Source organism: Salvia hispanica, chromosome 4 (genome assembly GCF_029641045.1).
Source record: "Salvia hispanica isolate PSC_SH4W2 chromosome 4, Shi_PSC_v1, whole genome shotgun sequence".
Lineage (NCBI taxonomy): Eukaryota > Viridiplantae > Streptophyta > Magnoliopsida > Lamiales > Lamiaceae > Salvia > Salvia hispanica.
In genome coordinates, this window is record NC_142695.1 from 1,095,415 (window position 1) to 1,115,572 (window position 20,158).

At 34.7% G+C, this 20,158-nt stretch overlaps 3 protein-coding genes and 1 long non-coding RNA gene across 5 annotated transcripts; 2 read left to right on the top strand and 2 right to left on the bottom strand.

The window, feature by feature from the left end:
* Nucleotides 1-697: 697 nt before the first annotated feature.
* Nucleotides 698-1,152, bottom strand: LOC148926997 (uncharacterized). The gene is made up of 3 exons (XR_016137851.1): nucleotides 1,059-1,152; nucleotides 914-980; nucleotides 698-827 (listed from the first exon to the last, which is right to left on the bottom strand). It is a non-coding gene; the product is annotated as an uncharacterized LOC148926997 (long non-coding RNA).
* A 3,434-nt stretch (nucleotides 1,153-4,586) lies between these two features.
* On the top strand, nucleotides 4,587-7,434 carry LOC125196994 (transcription initiation factor IIE subunit beta-like). Of its 2 annotated transcripts, none has more exons than XM_048095683.2 (5): nucleotides 4,587-4,745; nucleotides 5,238-5,483; nucleotides 6,366-6,497; nucleotides 6,589-6,705; nucleotides 6,861-7,434. In XM_048095683.2, the coding sequence occupies exons 2-5, from the start codon at nucleotides 5,238-5,240 to the stop codon at nucleotides 7,203-7,205; spliced, it is 840 nt and encodes a 279-aa protein (XP_047951640.2). In that variant the 5' UTR covers nucleotides 4,587-4,745; the 3' UTR covers nucleotides 7,206-7,434. The 2 variants fall into 2 exon arrangements, with proteins under 2 accessions (XP_047951640.2, XP_047951641.2); XM_048095684.2 differs by having other exon boundaries at nucleotides 4,606-4,751.
* A 266-nt stretch (nucleotides 7,435-7,700) lies between these two features.
* LOC125196430 (bystin-like protein) lies at nucleotides 7,701-11,764 on the bottom strand. The gene is made up of 11 exons (XM_048094944.2): nucleotides 11,358-11,764; nucleotides 10,918-11,044; nucleotides 10,751-10,802; nucleotides 10,321-10,648; nucleotides 9,992-10,071; nucleotides 9,272-9,319; nucleotides 8,922-9,068; nucleotides 8,741-8,813; nucleotides 8,570-8,645; nucleotides 8,147-8,226; nucleotides 7,701-8,037 (listed from the first exon to the last, which is right to left on the bottom strand). The coding sequence occupies exons 1-10, from the start codon at nucleotides 11,721-11,723 to the stop codon at nucleotides 8,147-8,149; spliced, it is 1,377 nt and encodes a 458-aa protein (XP_047950901.2). The 5' UTR covers nucleotides 11,724-11,764; the 3' UTR covers nucleotides 7,701-8,037.
* Nucleotides 11,765-12,368: 604 nt separating this feature from the next.
* LOC125192698 (Stress responsive alpha-beta barrel domain protein) lies at nucleotides 12,369-17,711 on the top strand. Its single transcript, XM_048090325.2, has 9 exons — nucleotides 12,369-12,579; nucleotides 12,675-12,792; nucleotides 13,613-13,740; nucleotides 14,244-14,383; nucleotides 14,494-14,562; nucleotides 14,669-14,807; nucleotides 14,970-15,032; nucleotides 15,118-15,161; nucleotides 15,715-17,711. The coding sequence occupies exons 1-9, from the start codon at nucleotides 12,453-12,455 to the stop codon at nucleotides 15,799-15,801; spliced, it is 915 nt and encodes a 304-aa protein (XP_047946282.1). The 5' UTR covers nucleotides 12,369-12,452; the 3' UTR covers nucleotides 15,802-17,711.
* Nucleotides 17,712-20,158: the final 2,447 nt, after the last annotated feature.

Below are 20,158 nucleotides of genomic sequence, written 5' to 3' on the forward strand. Positions count from 1 at the left end.
AATATTGTCCAAAACCAATGAGGCATAGCCACATAAGCAATACGAGGGATCGTTGAGAGGAACAAATATATAGTGATAATTAGTAAAAATATGAACAATAGAACCTATAAACACATAGACAAAGTCAATGTGAATTAATTTATTTTCTTAAATTGTAAAGATAATAAATTTAGTGTGTGAATTCATTACATAAAATTACTGTTGTGAAAAAATCAACAAAACTTATACATAAAAATTAACGAGGCTAGTATTATAGTAGTAATTACATATTTATGGGACGATAAAATAATTTTTATTTATAGATAGGTATAGATAAAGTTTCAAAAAGAAAGAAAACAATGATATTATATGTTATTTTATATATTTATGAGGTTATAGAATAAATTCTTTTTCTTAAATATATGTATGATTTTAAATTTTGGAATGAAAAAGAATAAATATAAATATATAATACCATAACATAATATAAAAGCAATAAATGAAAAATATCAGAATCTGCGACCAAAGAGAGTCGCACCTGGGAGCTTTTGGAGGCTAGACTGAACAAGGGACCAACTGAGCTAGAAATATATCTTGTTATAGTTGTATACATATATTATATATACGTAAAGTTATAATGGCTGAGGGGCCCAAGGGCCCCCGGCCCCAGCGTGGCTCCGCCACAAGTATATGAAAATAAACAGCAAATTACCTTCCATGGCAAGCCAGCAAATGAAAGCCAAGGTGCCAATGTAGGAGGAAAAATATGCTGATAAAGAGGGCCAACTCTATTATCCTCCACAGTCACAGCCTTGTTCGTTTCAAGAAAAGGAAAATAAAATTTATACCTGCAAGATCAGCATTGGTTCAAGACAAGTATCTTCTACTAGTATTCATGCAAAGAATGCTGATATAACTTGTTTTCATGACTCACCCCGTGCAATGAAGGTTTTATCTCCGTCGTGGAAAGCCACTGTGCCATCTCTGTGAACGCTTTTGATCTGCGGATGTTGCTATGTCAGCATGGTGTTGGAAGGTTTCTCCAAACATAGACTTAGAGGACTTAAATCTGGCTTAACCATTGAATGTAGCCAAATGTTATCATGCCCCGGAAACTTTCCAATTTTGTCTACTTCTGCTGATCTAGATGCAACATGGACTTCTTTCGCAAATAAATATTCTATAAACATCACTAGTATTAAAAAACAACTAAAATTAATTTTAATCACTTATCCACAAAACTTGACAGTTTGAGGATACTTTAAATTTCCTAATTTGATGAGTCATAATCATGCGCAAAAGAGTAGGAATTTGGACAAAGATAATTGATTTAATGTTAAAATAGCATTAGGGTAAATTAGTCATAGTATAAAATGTGTATTATGTCAAAATATACATAAGGGTATGCCACATTATGGCATAGTGACAATTATGTCTCTAAATCTCTTAATCAAAATGTACAATAAGATCTAGCAAGCATGATTTTGTGATTGCTAAATTTGAAACAATGATATGTGGTCCATAAAATATTTGCTAGATCTAGCAGTTAGACATAATTATGTGTGTTGGTTCTCATGAAAATTGATATTTTCAAGAAAATATAATATAATAAATGAATACTCCATATAATTTAATAATATTGTACTATATGATTTATCTTCTTAATATTATGATACTATATGCGCAATAAATTAAATGATACTACTACTCCAATTATTCAATATTTAACTACGTGTTAAAATTAATACATCTAATTAATTTCTTTTAAATATTCTACAAAATTATTGTTTTCTTTTGTTAACTATAATAAAAATATAACTTTTAATATTGCAGCATCACTTAATGCTCCAAAAAAGGAAACTCGTTACTCAATATACGAAATTTTCTTTTACCAAATAGTACTATAAATAAATTTTCCGGAAGGACGACAACATTGAGATTGAATTTTATTTTGGTTAAAAGAATAACAAAATTGCATAATCGATGAGAGGCAATGCGCTGTTAGTAAAAAGACGGCTGACCAAGAATACAGCTTTGTTTATAGTAGCATGTTTTTATTTCTAATTTTGTCATCAATCTTTTAAAATAGTACTCGTAGGAGTAATTAATTTGTATGTGCATGTTAATTATTTAGCATGCTAATTATTTAGTATGCGTATCTATACAATATATAAAAGGGGAGTTTTGGGGGAATTAAGAGAAATATTCTTTTAAAAATAGATGAATGAAGATTATTACGTGATAATTGATACTCCTATATTTTCATTTTATTAATTTAGTAGGTAATTATTTGAAGTTAGTGGGAAGTTATTTAAAGTTAATAGGGAGTTAATGGATGGTCACATCCGGCTGTAATTATTTAGTCTAATAAATTTACATAAAAGTAAAATATTTAAATTATGTCTTTTTATTAAAGATTTTAATTATGTGTTTTTTTTTTTTAAGATTTTAAATTATACTCCCTCCGTTCCATAGTAATGGAGAGATTAAGAAAATTTGTGTAAGGTGAGTTAAGTAAATGGAGAATAAAGTGGAAAATGAAAAAGGTGGAGAGATGAAGAGAGAAAAAAGTAAGAGAGAGTAAAGTATGTGTGGAAAAATGTGTTATCTTTTACTAAAAAGAAAAATGACTCTATTACTATGGAACGTACTAAAATGGAAAATGACACTATTACTATGGAATTGAGGGAGTAATTTTTTTTATTTAATAAAGTGTGTTTTTATTAATTGAATTTGTTGAAAATAAAAATAAAAATAAAAAATGAAATTGAATGAATTAGTTTAGGAATGAGAGGGTTAAGAGATGGAAGAATACAAGTGTTATCTCTCAGTTAAGAAATGGAGTGAAAAGTACAGTGGGCCCATGAATAGTGAAGGGATGAGACGGTATTGAGACGGTTAAGAGACAGGGATGCGGATGGCCTAAGGTTTTCAGTGGCACCATTGATTTGTTCGTTGAGCGCTACCAAAGTAAGAACATTGCTGTCGTTGTTGGTACATTTTTCTTCCACTTTATTTGTCTTCTTGCAGTTGTTAGAGACATGTGTTCTATTTGTGGCCTATTTCGTTTCTTGTGTGGTCCTGTTTTTCAGATTTTTTTTACCTATAAACCATTTATCTTGACAACGAATTGTTCTTTGAATCTTTTTATGTGTTGATTTTATGAGAAATTGAGCTTCAGTGGGGGAGATGATGTGTTCTGACTTTGTAATGTGGAGGTTTAGGGCATTAGCAATGGAAGGGCCCTCCCATTCTACATCGGCATTTAGCCAATGGGCCTATCTTCCCATAATGGAAGGGCCTTCCCATATGGCCTTCCCATTCCATTTCATTTCCATATCATCACTATTTTGTTTTAATTTTTTATTAGAACCAAAAATATTAATACGCAAATCTTCGTTGGTTCGCTTCTTCACGACGTCGTGCCGCCCCGGCAAGCACGTGCTGCACCACTCGATTTATAACTTCGTCGACGGAATCGCTACTGGAAGATATTTAATAATGTACTAGAAAGAGAAAGTGTATTGAGATAAAATGAGAGAAGATAAGATGTTGGTGTGGGAAATGTAAATAATGGGATGTGGTATTTGTAGTCGAAAAAATGGAATAAAAAATACTCACCTGTCCCATTAGAAATGAATTAAAAATGAAACGTTTTCCTTTTTAGTCGGGGGGAGTTTGTTCGAGAAATCCCGCTCTCGACTCGGATCCCCGAAGACGCCAACATAGAAGCGTACTACGATGGCCCGGGGACAGTGTTCGAGATATTGGTGCCTAAACTGCGCGAGGGGCAGGAGGAGCACGAGGTGCGCGTCTATCTTCGTCCTCACCACAGAGGGAGTGATCTCAAACTGACCCGAAATCGAATGGAATTTGCTTTATATTATGATTTGTTATATATTCGGTTTTTGAAGCTCTTGAAATGTAGTTTGATTTAAGTTGTAATTGTTTTTGTTATGGAAAATTATATTTGAATTTATCAGCTCTAAGAAAAAAAAAAGATGAGGATTTTGAGCACAATTGATTCCTCCTCGTGCCCTAATTTTTGTGGATTTTTGGTTGTGGAAGCTTATCCCAAGAGGTATTCGTCCAAGATCCCTTCCGATTTGGTCCTTTTCCTGGGCCTGGGCTTCATAGATTGGAAATACGTCTCAATTTTTATAGATATAGTTTCAATTTAGAGATTTCCCCCTTTTTCTCCACCCCTCTGTTCGTATATAATATGGTATCAGAGCGGGTCCAAGCCAATGATAGATTTATTTCTTTATTTCTTCTCTTGCCTACCATGTGATGGAAGTTTGATGTGTCATTCCGGCCCACACATGAGGAGGCGTGTTAAAATTCTAATATCTTGTCCCACATCGGCTTAGTAATGATCCTAGCTCATCTATATAAGTGTGGATAACCCTTCCGGACGAGTGGCTCATTTCTAATAGATTCAACTAAGGGATTGAGGCTCGTGGCTTTATATTCGGTCCCCTTATTGCATTAGCGAAGCTAAGTTTGTTCCCAGATAATCTTAATCATTGATTTCCCATTTATTTTATTTTCATATTTATTTTATTTCCATATTTATTTTATTAGTGTTTTATATTTCCACAGTTATAAATATAAGTCATATTTTTCTCAAAATCTGACCTCATTATTCTCTACGCCTTTCTCTCGATACAAACATCCGACTCACATCGCCGCCGTAGCTCTCACACCAGCGCCGATCCTCTGCGCCGCCGACAAATAGATTCTACTTCCGAGGCCCTGTGCTGCTAGTAAAAGTTCACCCTTTCCAATTTGCTTTTCAATTTATATCTTGTGTATATGCATTTTTTTGCATATATATGTACAAGTTTCGATCCATATTGCAATTGACGATCTATTCTCTGCAATATTGTTGCCTATTTTATTTAATTGATTTTACACCTCGTGATCAATCAATCGATGAAAACCTAGATAATTTTATTTAATTGATCGAGCACCTCGTGATCAATCAATCGATGAAAACCTAGATAATTTTATTTTGTCATGTGTGCCTGTTCATATTGCCTGTGTTTATTTGATGAAAATAAACTTACATATTTTTGGGGAAAAAAGAAGCGGCTGTGGTTTCGGTGTAGTACATAGATATAGATTTGGTTTCTTCATCCAATGACACTTTTTTAGTGGATTGAGTAGTAGAGTTGAATATTGTTGGCTATGTTTTATGATTGCGTGTTACATATTTTGACATTTGACAGTTATGTGCATACTTGTTTTTTCTTTAGATGGCGTCTTCGAAATATCCAAAACAGCCAGAGAAATCTCAAGCAACGCTTGGTAACACAGCAGCTAGAGCAGGGAATACTAAAGCACGGTCTATGCCCTTAAGCACGTCAAATTTGGCAAATACAAAGTCTGCTGCAGCTCCAACCAAGTTCTCGGAAAATACAGAACATCTTCAAGAAATAAATAGCATAAGGAAAGCTCCTGTAGGGGCCCAGATAAAACGTGTTATCAACTTGCTCTTTAAGGTATAGTATCTGTTTCCCACTCGTTGCTGAGTACGTTGTACTTGGGTTTAGATGCAACCAAATAACAATGGCATATCGTAATTCTTTTCAGCTGTCCATATAATATGTTAATACATGCAAGAAATCATTCTGCTTCAGTTATGCACCTTGGTCGATGTCTCATCAATTAGTCACAACAACATATTTGCTTGCTAGGGATTGAGTATAAGTTATTTTATATGCGATAGGAGAGTATCTACCTCTTTCATCCTAGCTCTGTCCTATTTCTGTATTGTTATAGAAGCTAGCAATCTATAAATAGTATGTACTGTCTAGCAATACCTAGAGCTCCATTCTGCTACTACAAATGTTCTCCCATAAAAAAACTGGCCTATGATTCAAAACATATATGTAAATGATTTGCAATATCTTTTTGTTTGGTTAATGCTTTCATAAGATGTTTGTTCACTTGTGTTGGTGTAAACAGTTAATAATTTTGATCTGTTTGGCATTAAGTAACTCTTCTAGGAACTAGGAATTGTAGCAATATGTTTGTAGCTTTGTGCTTATAGTTTTGCAGTCTCTATTATATATGAATCTTGGTTGAACTGTTTTGTCCACAATTCTTAAAATCACGTTCTTATTTTCTGGCATGAGTGATGATAATACTGAGAATTGATTCATACTTTTGCTCATTTGATTAGTTGTAGAACTTCCTTCAGCTGAATCCATCTGAACACTAACACCTTTGTTGTTTTTTCTTAACAAACTACTCTGTAGTTATTTCCAATCAGTTTATCTGTTCCTTTACACCTAAGAGTTTCATTGCAGTTTATTCACTGTTGAAGAGTGGTGCTGATCAACAGTAGTTTAATACATCTAACTTAAACAATTCATGTTCAGAGGAGGGATGCCTTGACTCCTGATCAAATAAATAAAGAGTGCTATGTGGATGTAAATGGGAATAAAGCCGTGTTTGACAGTTTAAGGAACAATCCAAAAGTGCATTATGATGGAGAGCGGTTCGTCTATAAGGTGAGGTCACATATAATTGTTTGCCTTTGGTCAGATCACACCTTTTTCTCCACACCTGACCTTTACCTTTTTTCAAATAATTCATTTGCAGTCCAAACATCAGTTGCAAACTAAGACTGATCTTCTTCAATTGATTCGGACGCGTCCAGAGGGCATTGCTGTTGTAGATCTCAAAGATTCGTACACAGCTGTAATTGATGATCTACAGGTAACCTTCATCACAGGAACTTCAAATCATGCTAGGGATTTGAGCTGCTTTGGGTTGCATTTTTCATGCATCACACTGTGTTCCTCTTCTAAACTGCATATTCCTCTCTTTGTTGAAAACTCAACAAAGGCCTACTGATCATTAGCATTTTCTAGGCTCTGAAAGGTTCTGGCGAAATTTGGTTGCTGTCCAACTTCGATTCACAAGAGGACATAGCATACCCGAATGATCCTAGAGCTTCCATCACGGTGGATGATGATTTGAAGCAATTGTTCCGGGGGATCGAACTCCCTCGCGACATGCTCGATATCGAGAGGGATCTTCAGAAGAACGGGATGAAACCTGCTACGAACACCGCTAAGAGGAGGGCTGCTGCAGAGATTCATGGCATGCCTCCCAAGCCCAAGACGAAGAAGAAGAAGCACGAGATCAGCAAGAGGACCAAGCTTACCAATGCGCATCTTCCGGAACTCTTCCAAACTCTTCGCGGACCGGGATAATGAATCAAATGCTTACTGGATGTGCAGCTACTGCTCTCATATTGGTTGGTTGGAGGAGATAATGACTTCTCTTGGTGATATACTTTTGTGATTGATCTGTTGAGATCCCTACACTCATATTTCAGTCTTTTGTACTCATGAATGAAGAAATACTGTGTTTTATTTTTCGGAATTGTATTTGTACTTTACTTCAAATTTCTGTATAAATAAAACATTATGTTATTTTCAAGTTGTTTGCCCCTTCACTGAAAAATGTTCAGATATTTTTGGAAAATTTTCTTCATTTCGAATGTTATAATTATTTACCTTCCACTTTTGATATACGGACACATTCCACTTACTTTTAACACTCAAAATCCATTATAAAATTACCAAAAATAAATCTCATATTCTACTTACATTCTCCATTTTACTAATCACGGGTAGCTTTCCTGCTATTTTCCAAGACTTTGTAATAGTAATATTAAACTTCAATTATTAAAAACAAAAAGGGCATACATTTTTATATAAACATATATTGCTCCTTCCCAAATTAATATCAATAACCAAATCATACATTTTACCTAAGAAAAAAAGAAAAGCCAAAGCAAAAGAAATCTTCAAAAGAAGACATTAAAACAAGGTAACACATTACTTCAAACAAAAATATCAGTTTTGCACCTAGCCTAACAACTGCATCTCTGATCTTCAACCGAACCCAAAATTGCAAAAATGAAGGTCATTTTGGCGTATGCACTCGTCAAAATGAAAACCGCACTAGATGAACATGTACCGATACCAATATCTTGAAAAGGTGGAGCTTCTGCAGTTTGTTCCAAAACTTCCGAACTGCCTGCATCAACAGTTCACATAAATAAGGAAACATCGTTGAGATACGAAAAATATTACTACTTGAGACATGAAGCTGATCGTAACTAAAAGAAATAATAGCTGCAGCATACCTAATCCTCCTCCATTGGTACATCTGGAATATCAAACCTGTCTTCTTGAATTGTTCTGTTGACTACAGACAGAGGGGTTGGTGCTAAGGAGTTAAGGAACACTTAATTGCAAAAGCGACTAGGTAGAATTATTGAATCTTGTATATGCAGTAAAATATCATTAGGAAAACCAGCTGTACTGTTTTACAAGTTATTATGACTGACATTCCCACAAAAAACATAACTCATTTAGCATATAGGAGGATTTCACTAGTCTAATGAACTTCATCTACAGCATAAAGATTGAAAACATCTTCCTAACAAAAAAACTATGATTCTAAGCCATGAGAAAGGATGGAGGGTATGAGCACCAAGAATAGAGAGTTAGCATGCATGTTTCAAACAAATATAAAACTCATACTAAGAAGGAGAAGGGAAGGATATATATTGACATGGGATCACTTTCTTTCTCCCCACGGTTGCGACTATTGTTTAATTCCCTCAGTATTTCAGGTGTAACCTGCACAATACAGAAAAATGAAGATCGTATCACAAACTCATGAATTAAATAAAAAAAGAGAGATCAGTATGCCACAGGTAAGCTGATGATCGTACTAGTTTATGTCTTTGCCTTTCAACTAATGCATTGAGATCATCTTTGTCCACCTTTCTTAATTCATTTTTGTACCTGCACAAATTGTTTAATCAAGCAACACTGGCAAGATTTACGATATGCAATCAAAAGGAAATATTAACTAAGTCATTTTCAGGGGAAATGTCGAGAAGAGGAACTAACCTCTGTGCAAATGCAAGAAGTGATTGGTGCCAGATAACAGGCATTACTCTGGACTCATCATAGAATTTCATAAAATGTGCAACCAAAGCGTCAAGGACACGATATGGCAATGCATATTTCTTCTCAATCAGTAATTTGATGAAATAACTGCTCAGGAAGTACAAGTCAAATTGTCTTCATAAGGATGAATGAAAAGAAATAGATAATAAAAAACGGATCTTTTGCAATCAATAAATTGGATTTTTCAGTGAGCAGATAGTTCTAGGAACACCTAGTAAAATATTTATTATTTTCGCCTGAAAGTGATGTGCATTTATGGAACTCCATGTGTTTTTTGCATATATGTATACCTTGTTGTACCACAGTATTCCATCTCCGCAAGCTTCAATAATGCAACACTGCCATGAGTCATAGAGAAACATGTCAATAAATGAATTTTGAAAAATTATCAGTAGATAGATTTACAAAAATTAGAGAACCAGTCAAGGGACTTCAGTTGACAAGGAGTTATACATTTTTATATAAAGCAGTCAGCAGGTTTATGTACAGCCATCTTCCAAATGTCAGGAAACTCAAACTTTTATGTTGATGCTAGCTCAGACAAGTTCTAATATGTAGCTAGTCCAATCAAGCTAAATGTCATGTTACTTCTAAGTCTCGTTTATTTATGAGCTAAATGTCATGTTACTTCTAAGTCTCGTTTGTTTATGAGGTTATCTATGTCCTATGACCAACCTATGATATGGGTAAACATTTCAACATCTCATTTTACTGAGTTGAATTATTCAAATTAGAGGCATTGGAGGTATTGAAATGTGCATATTAGACATGATACTTTTAAGTTTTCTTGATGTTTACTATGCGTAGAGTGTTGTTCCAAATATTATCATGGTTGACTGTGAGATACAGGAAAAATAAATCTTTTAGTAATTTTCGAGTTTGACATATTCGGTGTCCATTTTATTTGTTCATTGTGAAATTTTAGCTAGTTCATGAATCTCTTTGGTGAAACTGTAGCAAGTAGTGAAAAAGGCATTTTAAAAGAATGATAACGGTGGATGAAATATTACCTAGAGTGAAGAGGAGGAATAGAAACCTTCTCAATGATGCTCCCAACTATGACAGCCTCCCTTAAATTGCATGTCCTTGACTGGAAAAGAACACAGAAGGCATCACCGTTTGTATTCAGATCCAAAAATGCAGAACGAAATTCATGTTTCTTGAGAAACGTTCCCAAAAATGCATCTAGGTTTTCTAGATACTGACAAACAATGCAGTAAAATCTAGCAAATAAACATGAACATGAAAATACAATTGTTCAAAGGTTATGAAACCATGCTAAATCTAAATCACCAACCAAACTAAAAACATGAATCCACACCATAGAGCAAAAGCATACCTCGCACAGTGCAAGTAAGATTCCCTTATTAAAAGCAGCAGGTTTATAGAGAGCCTTTTTCAACGATTGGTATAAAGCAAAGTGCAGCCTCTTATTTTTCCGAATATCTTCTCTCACACGGGGCAACAAAACAAACTTATAGAACCGTTCGACCTTCTTAACACCCATATTAGAAGCAAAGATTCTTGTTGCTTGATACATTGCATTTGGTGACCATTTGTCAGGTTCAGTCAAGTATAACACTTCTTCCCAGAATTGCAGCGAAGGTACATGCTTGAAAGCTTTGGGCATCTTGCCCGAGGTGTACTTGTTAAGCAGTTTGCCAACCCTGCATAATACATATGCACCCAAACTCAGTAAAATCATTAGCAAGGGAAAGACGAGCAGAAATCACAATGCCCTTCGTGACCAGTGTAGGCTATAAGCATACCCCTTGTACAGCTCAATGATGGAGTCATCCAATTTCGGCATAGGTTGTGTTCCTACACACAAACACACACAATACAATAAATTTGCTGATATCTCATTAGGTGAATATTATTGTGATACATCGTTTCATTAAAAAAAGAAAGCACGTCCTCAAATCTAAACTCATACCAGTCGAAACTTGAGCATCTTTTTCCTTGATCTTGTTCACAATGATGTCAGCCAATGTTCGTCCAGGGCGATCATCTTTTGATAGAAAGGCCTCCAGCAACCTTTCGTCTTCCTCATTAATATCATCCTTTATATCATAAGAGAACAATTAGAACCACAAGATAGCTTCATCTACCTCTTCAACATTTTGCTACTTTTCGCTTAATCCCTCAATGACAATCTCTCTATCTCTCCTCTTTTACTTAATTCCAAAAGCTTTCCACTCTCTCTATCTCCCATCACTCATAAACTGATCTAAAATTTCTCATCTTTCCACAATCCAAAAATTTATTTATCATCCTTGTTAGATTCCATCTCCATATCAATAAAATCGCCTATCAACTACATAGCCGTAAAACAACTGCAGAAAACAGACATAAACGGAAGACAACAAATCAAACCTCGAAATTCAACTCGGCAAACTGACTCTGCGTCTCGGAAAAGCCTACAAAGTTGTCGACGTCATCATCATCATCATCGTAGTTTTCGTCGTCTTTGCGGCCGTGAATTTGGGGAAATACGATTTTATTGGCAGCGTCGTGGTCAGCGACATTGTTGTCGTCTTCCTCTTCCCGCTGGACCTCCTTCTGCTGCAGACGGGCTTCCTTGAGAATCTTAGCGCTGACGGCCGAGGGGACGAGCTTGTCATCCAGCTGGTGGTGCTTCGGCGACTTGCTCCGCTTCTTTCCGGTGGAGAATGCGTCGGAGCCCAGCGGCAAGAACGGCTCCGGATTCGTGATTCGCGAGCGTTCCCGTTTCTTCGACATTGTTGCTGTTGGTGAACAAAAATCAGAACCCTAAACCCTAAAACGAAAGAGGGGGTTTTTATAGGTTTTTTTTTTTTTTAGTTTATTTGGTTATTGGGCCTATTCTTATGTGGTTAGACACAATTTTCTACTTTCTTTTTATATAATTATAAATTTACAATTGCTCATGAGCATAAGATAAACGTAAATGGAGATGGCTTGTAACGAGACATCATAAGAGTTTTAACGTCTCGTGACGAGCTATTTGCTCTTGCGTTTCTTCTTTATTTTCATGAGCATACAATTGTAAATTAAACATGAGGATCAATTGAACACGCTGTGACGAAGATCAAGTGGGGATACAATCGTGTCTTACTGATTTTATAAATATTTTAAGGGATACTATTAGCATCAGCAACATGGAGAAATAATTATTTTTATGGAATCGATCAAATTAATTTTAGTCTAATAACATAAAATACAAAAATAATAGTACTTAGTATCATAAATATGATAACTTGTAAATTTGAAAAAATTGATAAATCAAAATACTGTATTTTTTTTATCATATCATCAATCTATGCCATTTGATTTTGGTGAAAATTATGGAATTAGTTGAAATGGAAATGGCGCCTTGGAATAAAATAACCGTTTTATTCAGTCCACCCATTTTCAATTCCAACCGCAATCCTTCATCCTCAACAATTTGGGGTTTTGAGAGAGAGAGGGAGCTACTGAATTCGAGCTGAAATGCAAGTTCTAAGCCAGATTTTCTCTCCTCGCACCCTTCCTTCGCGCCGAGGAAATCGATCGGAAACCCTAGGAATTGCAGCTTCGCAATCGAGATTGAAGCGGAAGTATACTAGGAGCAGCGGCGGTGAGAAATTCAATATGCTCCTTATACTATTTGAAGATTCTGTGTTTTGCTGCATTCATGATTGAATATTGCCGGTTTGAAAATTGTGCATTCAGTTTCCTCGTTCGTAGACAGGAGGGGGAATTTGATCGATTGTGCTGTAAAGGGGAGGAGGAATGTAGTAGTTTCAGCTGTAGAAGAAGGAATCTCGGGTGCTGGTGCACAGAGAAAGAGGTGATCTGTTTGCTTAGAATGCTTATTTTACTTTTATGCTGGATTTGGTTCTGTTATTTCTCATGGTAATTTATTGAACTTTGTGAAGAAAGTACATTCGCTCGCAGTAACAGTATGAAAAATAAGAAATAAAAGAAAAACGAAGCACGTTTTGTGAAAAATGAAAACTCAAATTCTTCAATGTGGACTTTCAAATGATAAAAATATGCAGTGAATACATGTGAAAAGAAGTCCACAGCTGCTGAAATTCAGAAGTATTACATGTGGTAGTGTAGTTATGTTCCTCTGCTTCAGATACAACTGTTTGAAAAGTTATGATAAATAGGAATTTAAACTGTTAGGAGGTCTGCAAGAACTTAGATAACCAAGGGTAGTAGATGAGAAATTCCCCAAATGAGATGTATCAAAACGGATAACATGATGGTAAAAATACATGTGTGTTTTATTTTCATAGATATAATGCGTGCATTAACCATTTATCTCATGTGTTATATTTTGAGAATGGAACACTTTTATACATCAATTATCATGATTGAAACTTGCATATCATATTTTGTGAGGAATTCATTTGGAAGCTTCACTGTTAAAATTATGTTTTGTCTATATACCGAGTAACTGCACTCCGCCAGTATTGACATTCACCCATAAGTGGGCAAAATGCTCCATTTAATGCTGTAGCACCTTTGACTGACTGATCATAATTAAAGTTGTCATGACTACATCCTTCATATATACTGCTCCTTGCAATACTATTTTTTGAGTTAAACCTTCGTTCTTATAAGAATGAATAACTACATCCTTAATATGCTGCTCCTTGCAGAAAAGTGGTTGAACATATATGCCTAGTCAAAGCAAAGGACGATTTGTCTGAAGAGGAAGAGAAAGACATGCTGGATTTTCTTTACACGACTCAATATCAAATGCGAGGCATTGTTGCCATGTCATTAGGTGATATTTTTTTTAGTGATCAATAAATCATTAACTGTAAATCCGTTTGAGAGTATCTTATAGTAACACAAACATATTTAAGCAATTCAGTTTTCTTATCAGTTTATGCAGCATTATTATTATACCAAGAATTTGACCAAATTTTGATTTTGAACGGTCTCTTATTCTCGTTACTTTCATGTGAGATGCTAAAAACTGAAAAGTATGTTTCGTTAAAGTGAAACAGCAGTTTGTTGCCAAAATTTCTGATGCCATTCTCTGTCTGTTGGTATTTAGAGGAGAATGGTTGTCATATTTCATGTTTGTTAGACAATATGGACATATTGCAGTTATTTTATTATGTCTATGTAAATTCAATTTCAGTAGGTCTCAGCGCCCTTCTCTGGCTTGTGTACTATTTATAGAATTTTCCCAGGTTTAAACACGAAACATTGCATCTGCTCCGTACAGGTTCAGTTATATGAACTGTTGTCATCTTTCTCTGAAGTTTCTATCTTTTGTAGGACGCATATGTGATCAAAATCCCGAGCAATTCACCCATGCCATATTTATGCGTTTCCAGACGAAAGAGGACCTTGCCAAATTCTACGAGAACACCTTCTATACAACAGTTCTCAAGGAACATGTGATGCCTTACTGCCATGTATGCTTAACATGTAAACACCAATATCTCAAATCCATTTGTTCATTTAAAGCCCTGCTGACAACATATCTTATCTCATGTTCTCTAATCTAAGAGATTTTTGTTCCCAGGGGTTTATAAATTTTGATTACGAGTCCGAAGTAGAAGATGATATCCTGCCAATCTTCCGGAAGGGAGAGGTCAGAAGTCGCATTTATGCTCATCTCTTGAAACAAATTCTGAGATTAGAGCACCCGCTTTCAGTGTTCTTACTTCAAGTAATTCTATGTGTAATTTTACTGATAGGAGTTCAACTACGGTGTCGAGCTAATGATACTTGTGGAATTTAGTCAGAGTTCTCTGGGTGGGCCTGCTGAAGATGCAATTACTTCTCTTGCAAACTTGACAGTGGATTTTCCTTCTCTGATTGTTCAAGCTACCAAAGGTGTATTCTAAGAGCCTATATCTTTGTTAGCTTCTTAAGAGATAAAATCAGTATGACCCAGCTCATATAACTAACTAAATGAACTTCTCAGAGCCGTTGACATTACTTGCATTACTTTGCTGGTCTTATTCATTATCATGCTGCAATGGTACTTTTTTGCAGGTGCTAATATGAAAATGGATAATGTGGAGTATACTCACGGGGTGGTAGTGAGGTTCCGGTCAGGTCAGTCACAACTCCTTCTCAGCACGAACTCAAAAGCAATTTTATGTGACTTGTAAATTTCTAACCATTATTATTACTCATACAGTGGAGGCCTTCGAGATCTTCATGAGCAGTTCAGAATACAATACTGTGAGGACCTATCTATATTCTTCATATCTTGTTGGCCTTAGAATAATTGTTCTTTTCTTCAATACCTAACTATATACACACCCATACATACTTTATTTACTGGGAATTATAAATAGTGAGAGTTAAAACTCAGTACAGGATTTCGTTCGATTATAGTTGTGGGCTTGCATAAAATGCTTATGAGCCCTGTTAGCAAAATACAACATGGAAAGATGAAGTATGAGAGATAATGATACAGATCAGTTTTCTGTAGGGACGGTGGTTAAGATTAGCCTAAAAAGACTAACTGTTTGTCTATAACTGTTTGTCTATCATTCAGATTATACTAGCAATTTGTATTCTGTCTTTGTTCCTTTCACCGTTCTCTGTGTTTTCTGCACTGTCCAGCCACTTATCCGGTCTCCACCGCTTTATCTCTATCAGATAACCTTCCTAAGCTACTTTCTGTTATGAAACTTGAAATAAAGTGAAAAAGATGATATTCCTGATCAATGTTTCTTTTTTCTTGTCATCTCCACTGTACAACTTTATGATTCTTGGTGCCTGATAACAGATCTGGGAATCCAAATTCGCGCCGTTCATTCGAAAGGCTCTATGTTTGCATTTTTCAGTAGATCCTGTTGGCAAAGAGCTTATGTAGCAAGGTCAGTCTCCTTCATATACTCTTCAGAGCATCCACAACGCGGATACTCAAAATACTATGGATTGTCACTATAATATTTTTGAAGCATTATATTTGTGCTGATTTTATAATAATTAGCCTTGGCTTGCCTAATTTGATTTGGCAAAAATATTTTTGCATGTTCTATCTGTTTTTGTCTGTTACTTTTTTTAATGCAAGCCATAGTGTATATAAATAGGTTTATCACTAATTATTTCATAAATAGGGGAGGCATGATGCCTAACGCAAGTCAAGTTATGGACCCACATATATAGTTTATTATACACTAATTTTACTTTCCAATTAGATTCCACATCAATATTATGCCACCGTTTGACTTTGACAAGAAACGTTCAATGTTGTAATTTCACTATTTTTTATTTCCTCAAACCATGACTAGTAACTATATAACCAAATTAACAAATCAGACAACTAGTTACACCCAATTATTTATACCATCGATAAATGTATCTGATTCAGTTCTGAAATTTGTGTTGATTGGTAGCTGAATAGTACTTAATCTGATGTGTTAGTTTTGCAAAATTATTCCTTCCGATCCCACCAATTGTTATTGTCTATTATCATCATACTGAATTACTCTAAAACAAAAAAAAAATCATGAAAATCAACGTATAGACAAAAATAAAGGTCTATCCAAAATCACTGCAAACGAAGAACAATTAAGAAACCCGAAAATGAGGCAAATTGACAGCACACATCTCGACATTCTCTGTCACCCTCCTCCAATAGAGAGAGTGGTTGCACATCAACAACCTTAATCACAATTTGAAAATTATACTAATAACTCCCATTACATTGGTTAGCTATTATCATATTATCAAGGTTAATTACTGTCTGCAACTATATGAAAGCCATTTTTTATTTGATGCATGTTGCATCAAACTTAGTTGATTTAAAGGTTTGATTTTTAGTTTGTTTTTATTATAATTAATAAACTATACAAATCACACATTAATTTTGAAAATATGAACAAGAAGCTTAGTTAAGAACTTAAGACCCTTATTTTCTTACATCGAAAATTCTCTCAATTATATGAAACCTCCAAAACATAAGGCTAGCCATATAACGTAACAAATCAATAAATAACATGAAAAATAATGATTGAATCTTCATTTCTTGAACTAAGAATGGTAGCAATGATTCAAACAAATTAAATCAACTATACATGCTAGTACAATAATTCATGACAACTTTTTTTCTTAGCTAGTCTACGAAACAATAAAATAAGTATAGTATTATATTTTGTATATCAACATCTCTACATGAAGAAAGCAAAACCTCAAAAACACAACTATAATCTCTACAAAAACTTTCTTATCTGAACTTCTGCAAGACACCAATTAAAGATCAGTTGTGGAGAGGATTCGGCCCTCCCGGAGTTTCTCGATTTGAGGAGCCGAAAATTGATTCATCTTCTTTCCTTTTTGATCTTGTCGGACTTGCTGCCGGAAAATGCCATGATAACGTTGAAAGAGATCTTGATGATGAAGAATCTTCCACCGTTGATTCGGCAGGGAGTTCTCGACAATCGGACAGGCGGTCGATGGCGAGGAAGATCAGAATGATCAGCAGAAATGGGGTTTTGGGAGAATGGTTTTTCATAATATAACAAAATTTTGAAGAAGAGAGACAAAATGTGAGTGAGATATGTGAGAAAATGTGTTGTTATATTAAATAGGTCAAATGATTTTAAGTGGAATGACTGAATTACCCCCCATGATTGTTTGTGAAGAAAATGGGTTGTTGATTTTAGAGGGGTTTTATTTGTAGTATTGACCAAGTTGTAGTTATGACTTTTCTTAAATAGTTTAATCAAATTGATGTATATATATGTGAAGAGTAATGTTAAATAATCATTTTATGACTGATTGGGAAAGATTTTAAGTAGATTTTAAACTACTTATGATTTATTGAAATAGAACAATTAAATAGTATTTTGACATTAACTATAGTTAATAATTTATGTATATTTACTAAAATAAATATGTGTGATTTATAATGGTGTGACTGCATAATGTTATTGATACGAGAAGTGTATGCATAATTTGTTTAGTGTGAAGTCACGAAAAAGATAAGTCACTCAAAATATTTTCAATTCCCAGCACTTTCTCACTTGTAATGAATCAAGAATTGAAAATTTGCTCGTGGGTGGTTGACAAATTGAACAAGTACTTAGCTTGATACTTTTGTGTAAATTAAACCAAAGTATTATTATTTTGACATGTATCCTATGAAATTAAAAATTACTCTAGATTTAATGTGAATGCATGTTTTTGAAGTGCCAAATCTTTAAAGACATGGATAGTTTGACTTGTAACAACGGGAATCATTTTAGAAATTAAAGTATTTAATTTGTAAAAATATATACATAGTAGTACATAATACTAGTATTTAATCTGATCATGTCCCTACTAGTAGTATAAGAATTGATTGTTAATAGTAAAGTGGCATGTGCCGACATGGTAGTGATGCACATGATATATTAAGTGTTGATAATAAATTATTAGGGGTATTGAATGTCCATATATATTACTCTCTCAGTCCCGCTTTAGGAGTCCCGATTGATCAATTTTGGGCGTCCTGCTTTAGGAGATCCGGTTGAGATAAATTAATAAAAAATACCTACAAAGTGTTAAAAAGTGGGTCCCAACATCCACTACAACTAATAAAAAAGTGTTAAAAGTGGGTCCCAACATCCACTAAAACATTTATTTATTAGACACTCAACTAAAAGTGGGTCCTAACATCCACTAAAACATTTATTTATTACCCACTAAACACTTTTTTCTTAAAATATGTGCCCGACTCAACCGGGACTCTTAAAGCGGGACGGAGGGAGTAATATGCAAGTGGTCTTCCCACAATAAATTCATTGTTTCCACACAAAACTATTTTATTTGTAGACATTAAAATTAGAGGTATTTCTTATGCTTTACGGCATTCACTAGTATTTTGTTAGTACTATACTCTGTAATGGTCTTATTTCTTGGTTGTTCCATCTCATAAATAAATTGTGCTGGATTTGATTTCAAGTTTAAAAGTATATTAATATCATTTTACATATACATTTATACAGAAATAATAACGCAAGCATAAATATTATCTTAGCCAATTAATTACACAATGACTGGTTTTCAAATATACTAGTATTATTGAATGTTGAAGGAGAAGTGGAAATATCCTTGCAGCGACGTCACATTTCTTGTTTGAAGACTAAATAATTTTCAGATAAAGGTCGGCTTCAATGGTCACCACCAAATTATTATGATGTAATAATTGAGTGAACAATTACATAAAGCTCTCTATGATGATTAACCGAGAACGACGGAGAAGGAGCATAAACTGTAGAGCGGAAGCGTACCTTGATCCATCTAGAATTGAACGGTGGAATTGCTTTGCAGCGGCTATGGATCTTCCAAACGATCAGAGACATTCTTCGCAATAGTCTGCCGAGAGAATACAGAGATATTGAATGTTCTCCTGACGTCTGGGGACCATAACCCTAGCTTATATTTATATTAAATATAAACCCCTTTATTTTCTATTCGGTCCCTCATCAAATAGAAAAATCACTTTATGGTATCAACACTTATTTCCATAACAAAATAAATACACTTTAGCCCAAACTTTAATCTTTATTGGATCACTTTAATTGGACAACTGAAAGATAGCCATACACATTAAATTAGTCATGTGGAAGCCCAAATTTCTAACAATCTCCCACTTGGGCAACACATGACACCAAATAAATGTGTACAAACCGAATGAGCGCTCAAAGTGCTATCACATAGTGTATTTCCGAACAATCTTATTATCAACCATATCGACATAGGACTAAAGGGGCAGTCACCATATTTTTTCATGATTAAACCCATCAGTAATCACATATGCAAATATAATCAACAACAGATCAATTATGGAGTGTAGCATGAAAATTTCAAGCAAGGTGATCATACATGTCTATTTCCAACTGGTCCTCCCAAAGTGAGATCAAACCAAAAATAATGGACAAAACATAATACTTTATTTCTACAGAGAATAACATGGGTTTTATAACTACATGTTCAAAAACACAATATAGAGCAATAACCGAAACTACTCCCACTGAACGGAAGTATCCTTAAACAACATAACACCCATTTGGGCTACATGCCCATGAAAGACCTTGGGTGATAGTCCCTTAATGATCGGATTTGTAATCATCAAATCCATTCCCTTATGCTCTATATGTATTTGTCCATTCCGAACCCTTTAATTAACAACCAGGAAGCTCCTGTTGTTTTAGAATATAATACTGCAGAGTTATTGTCACAAC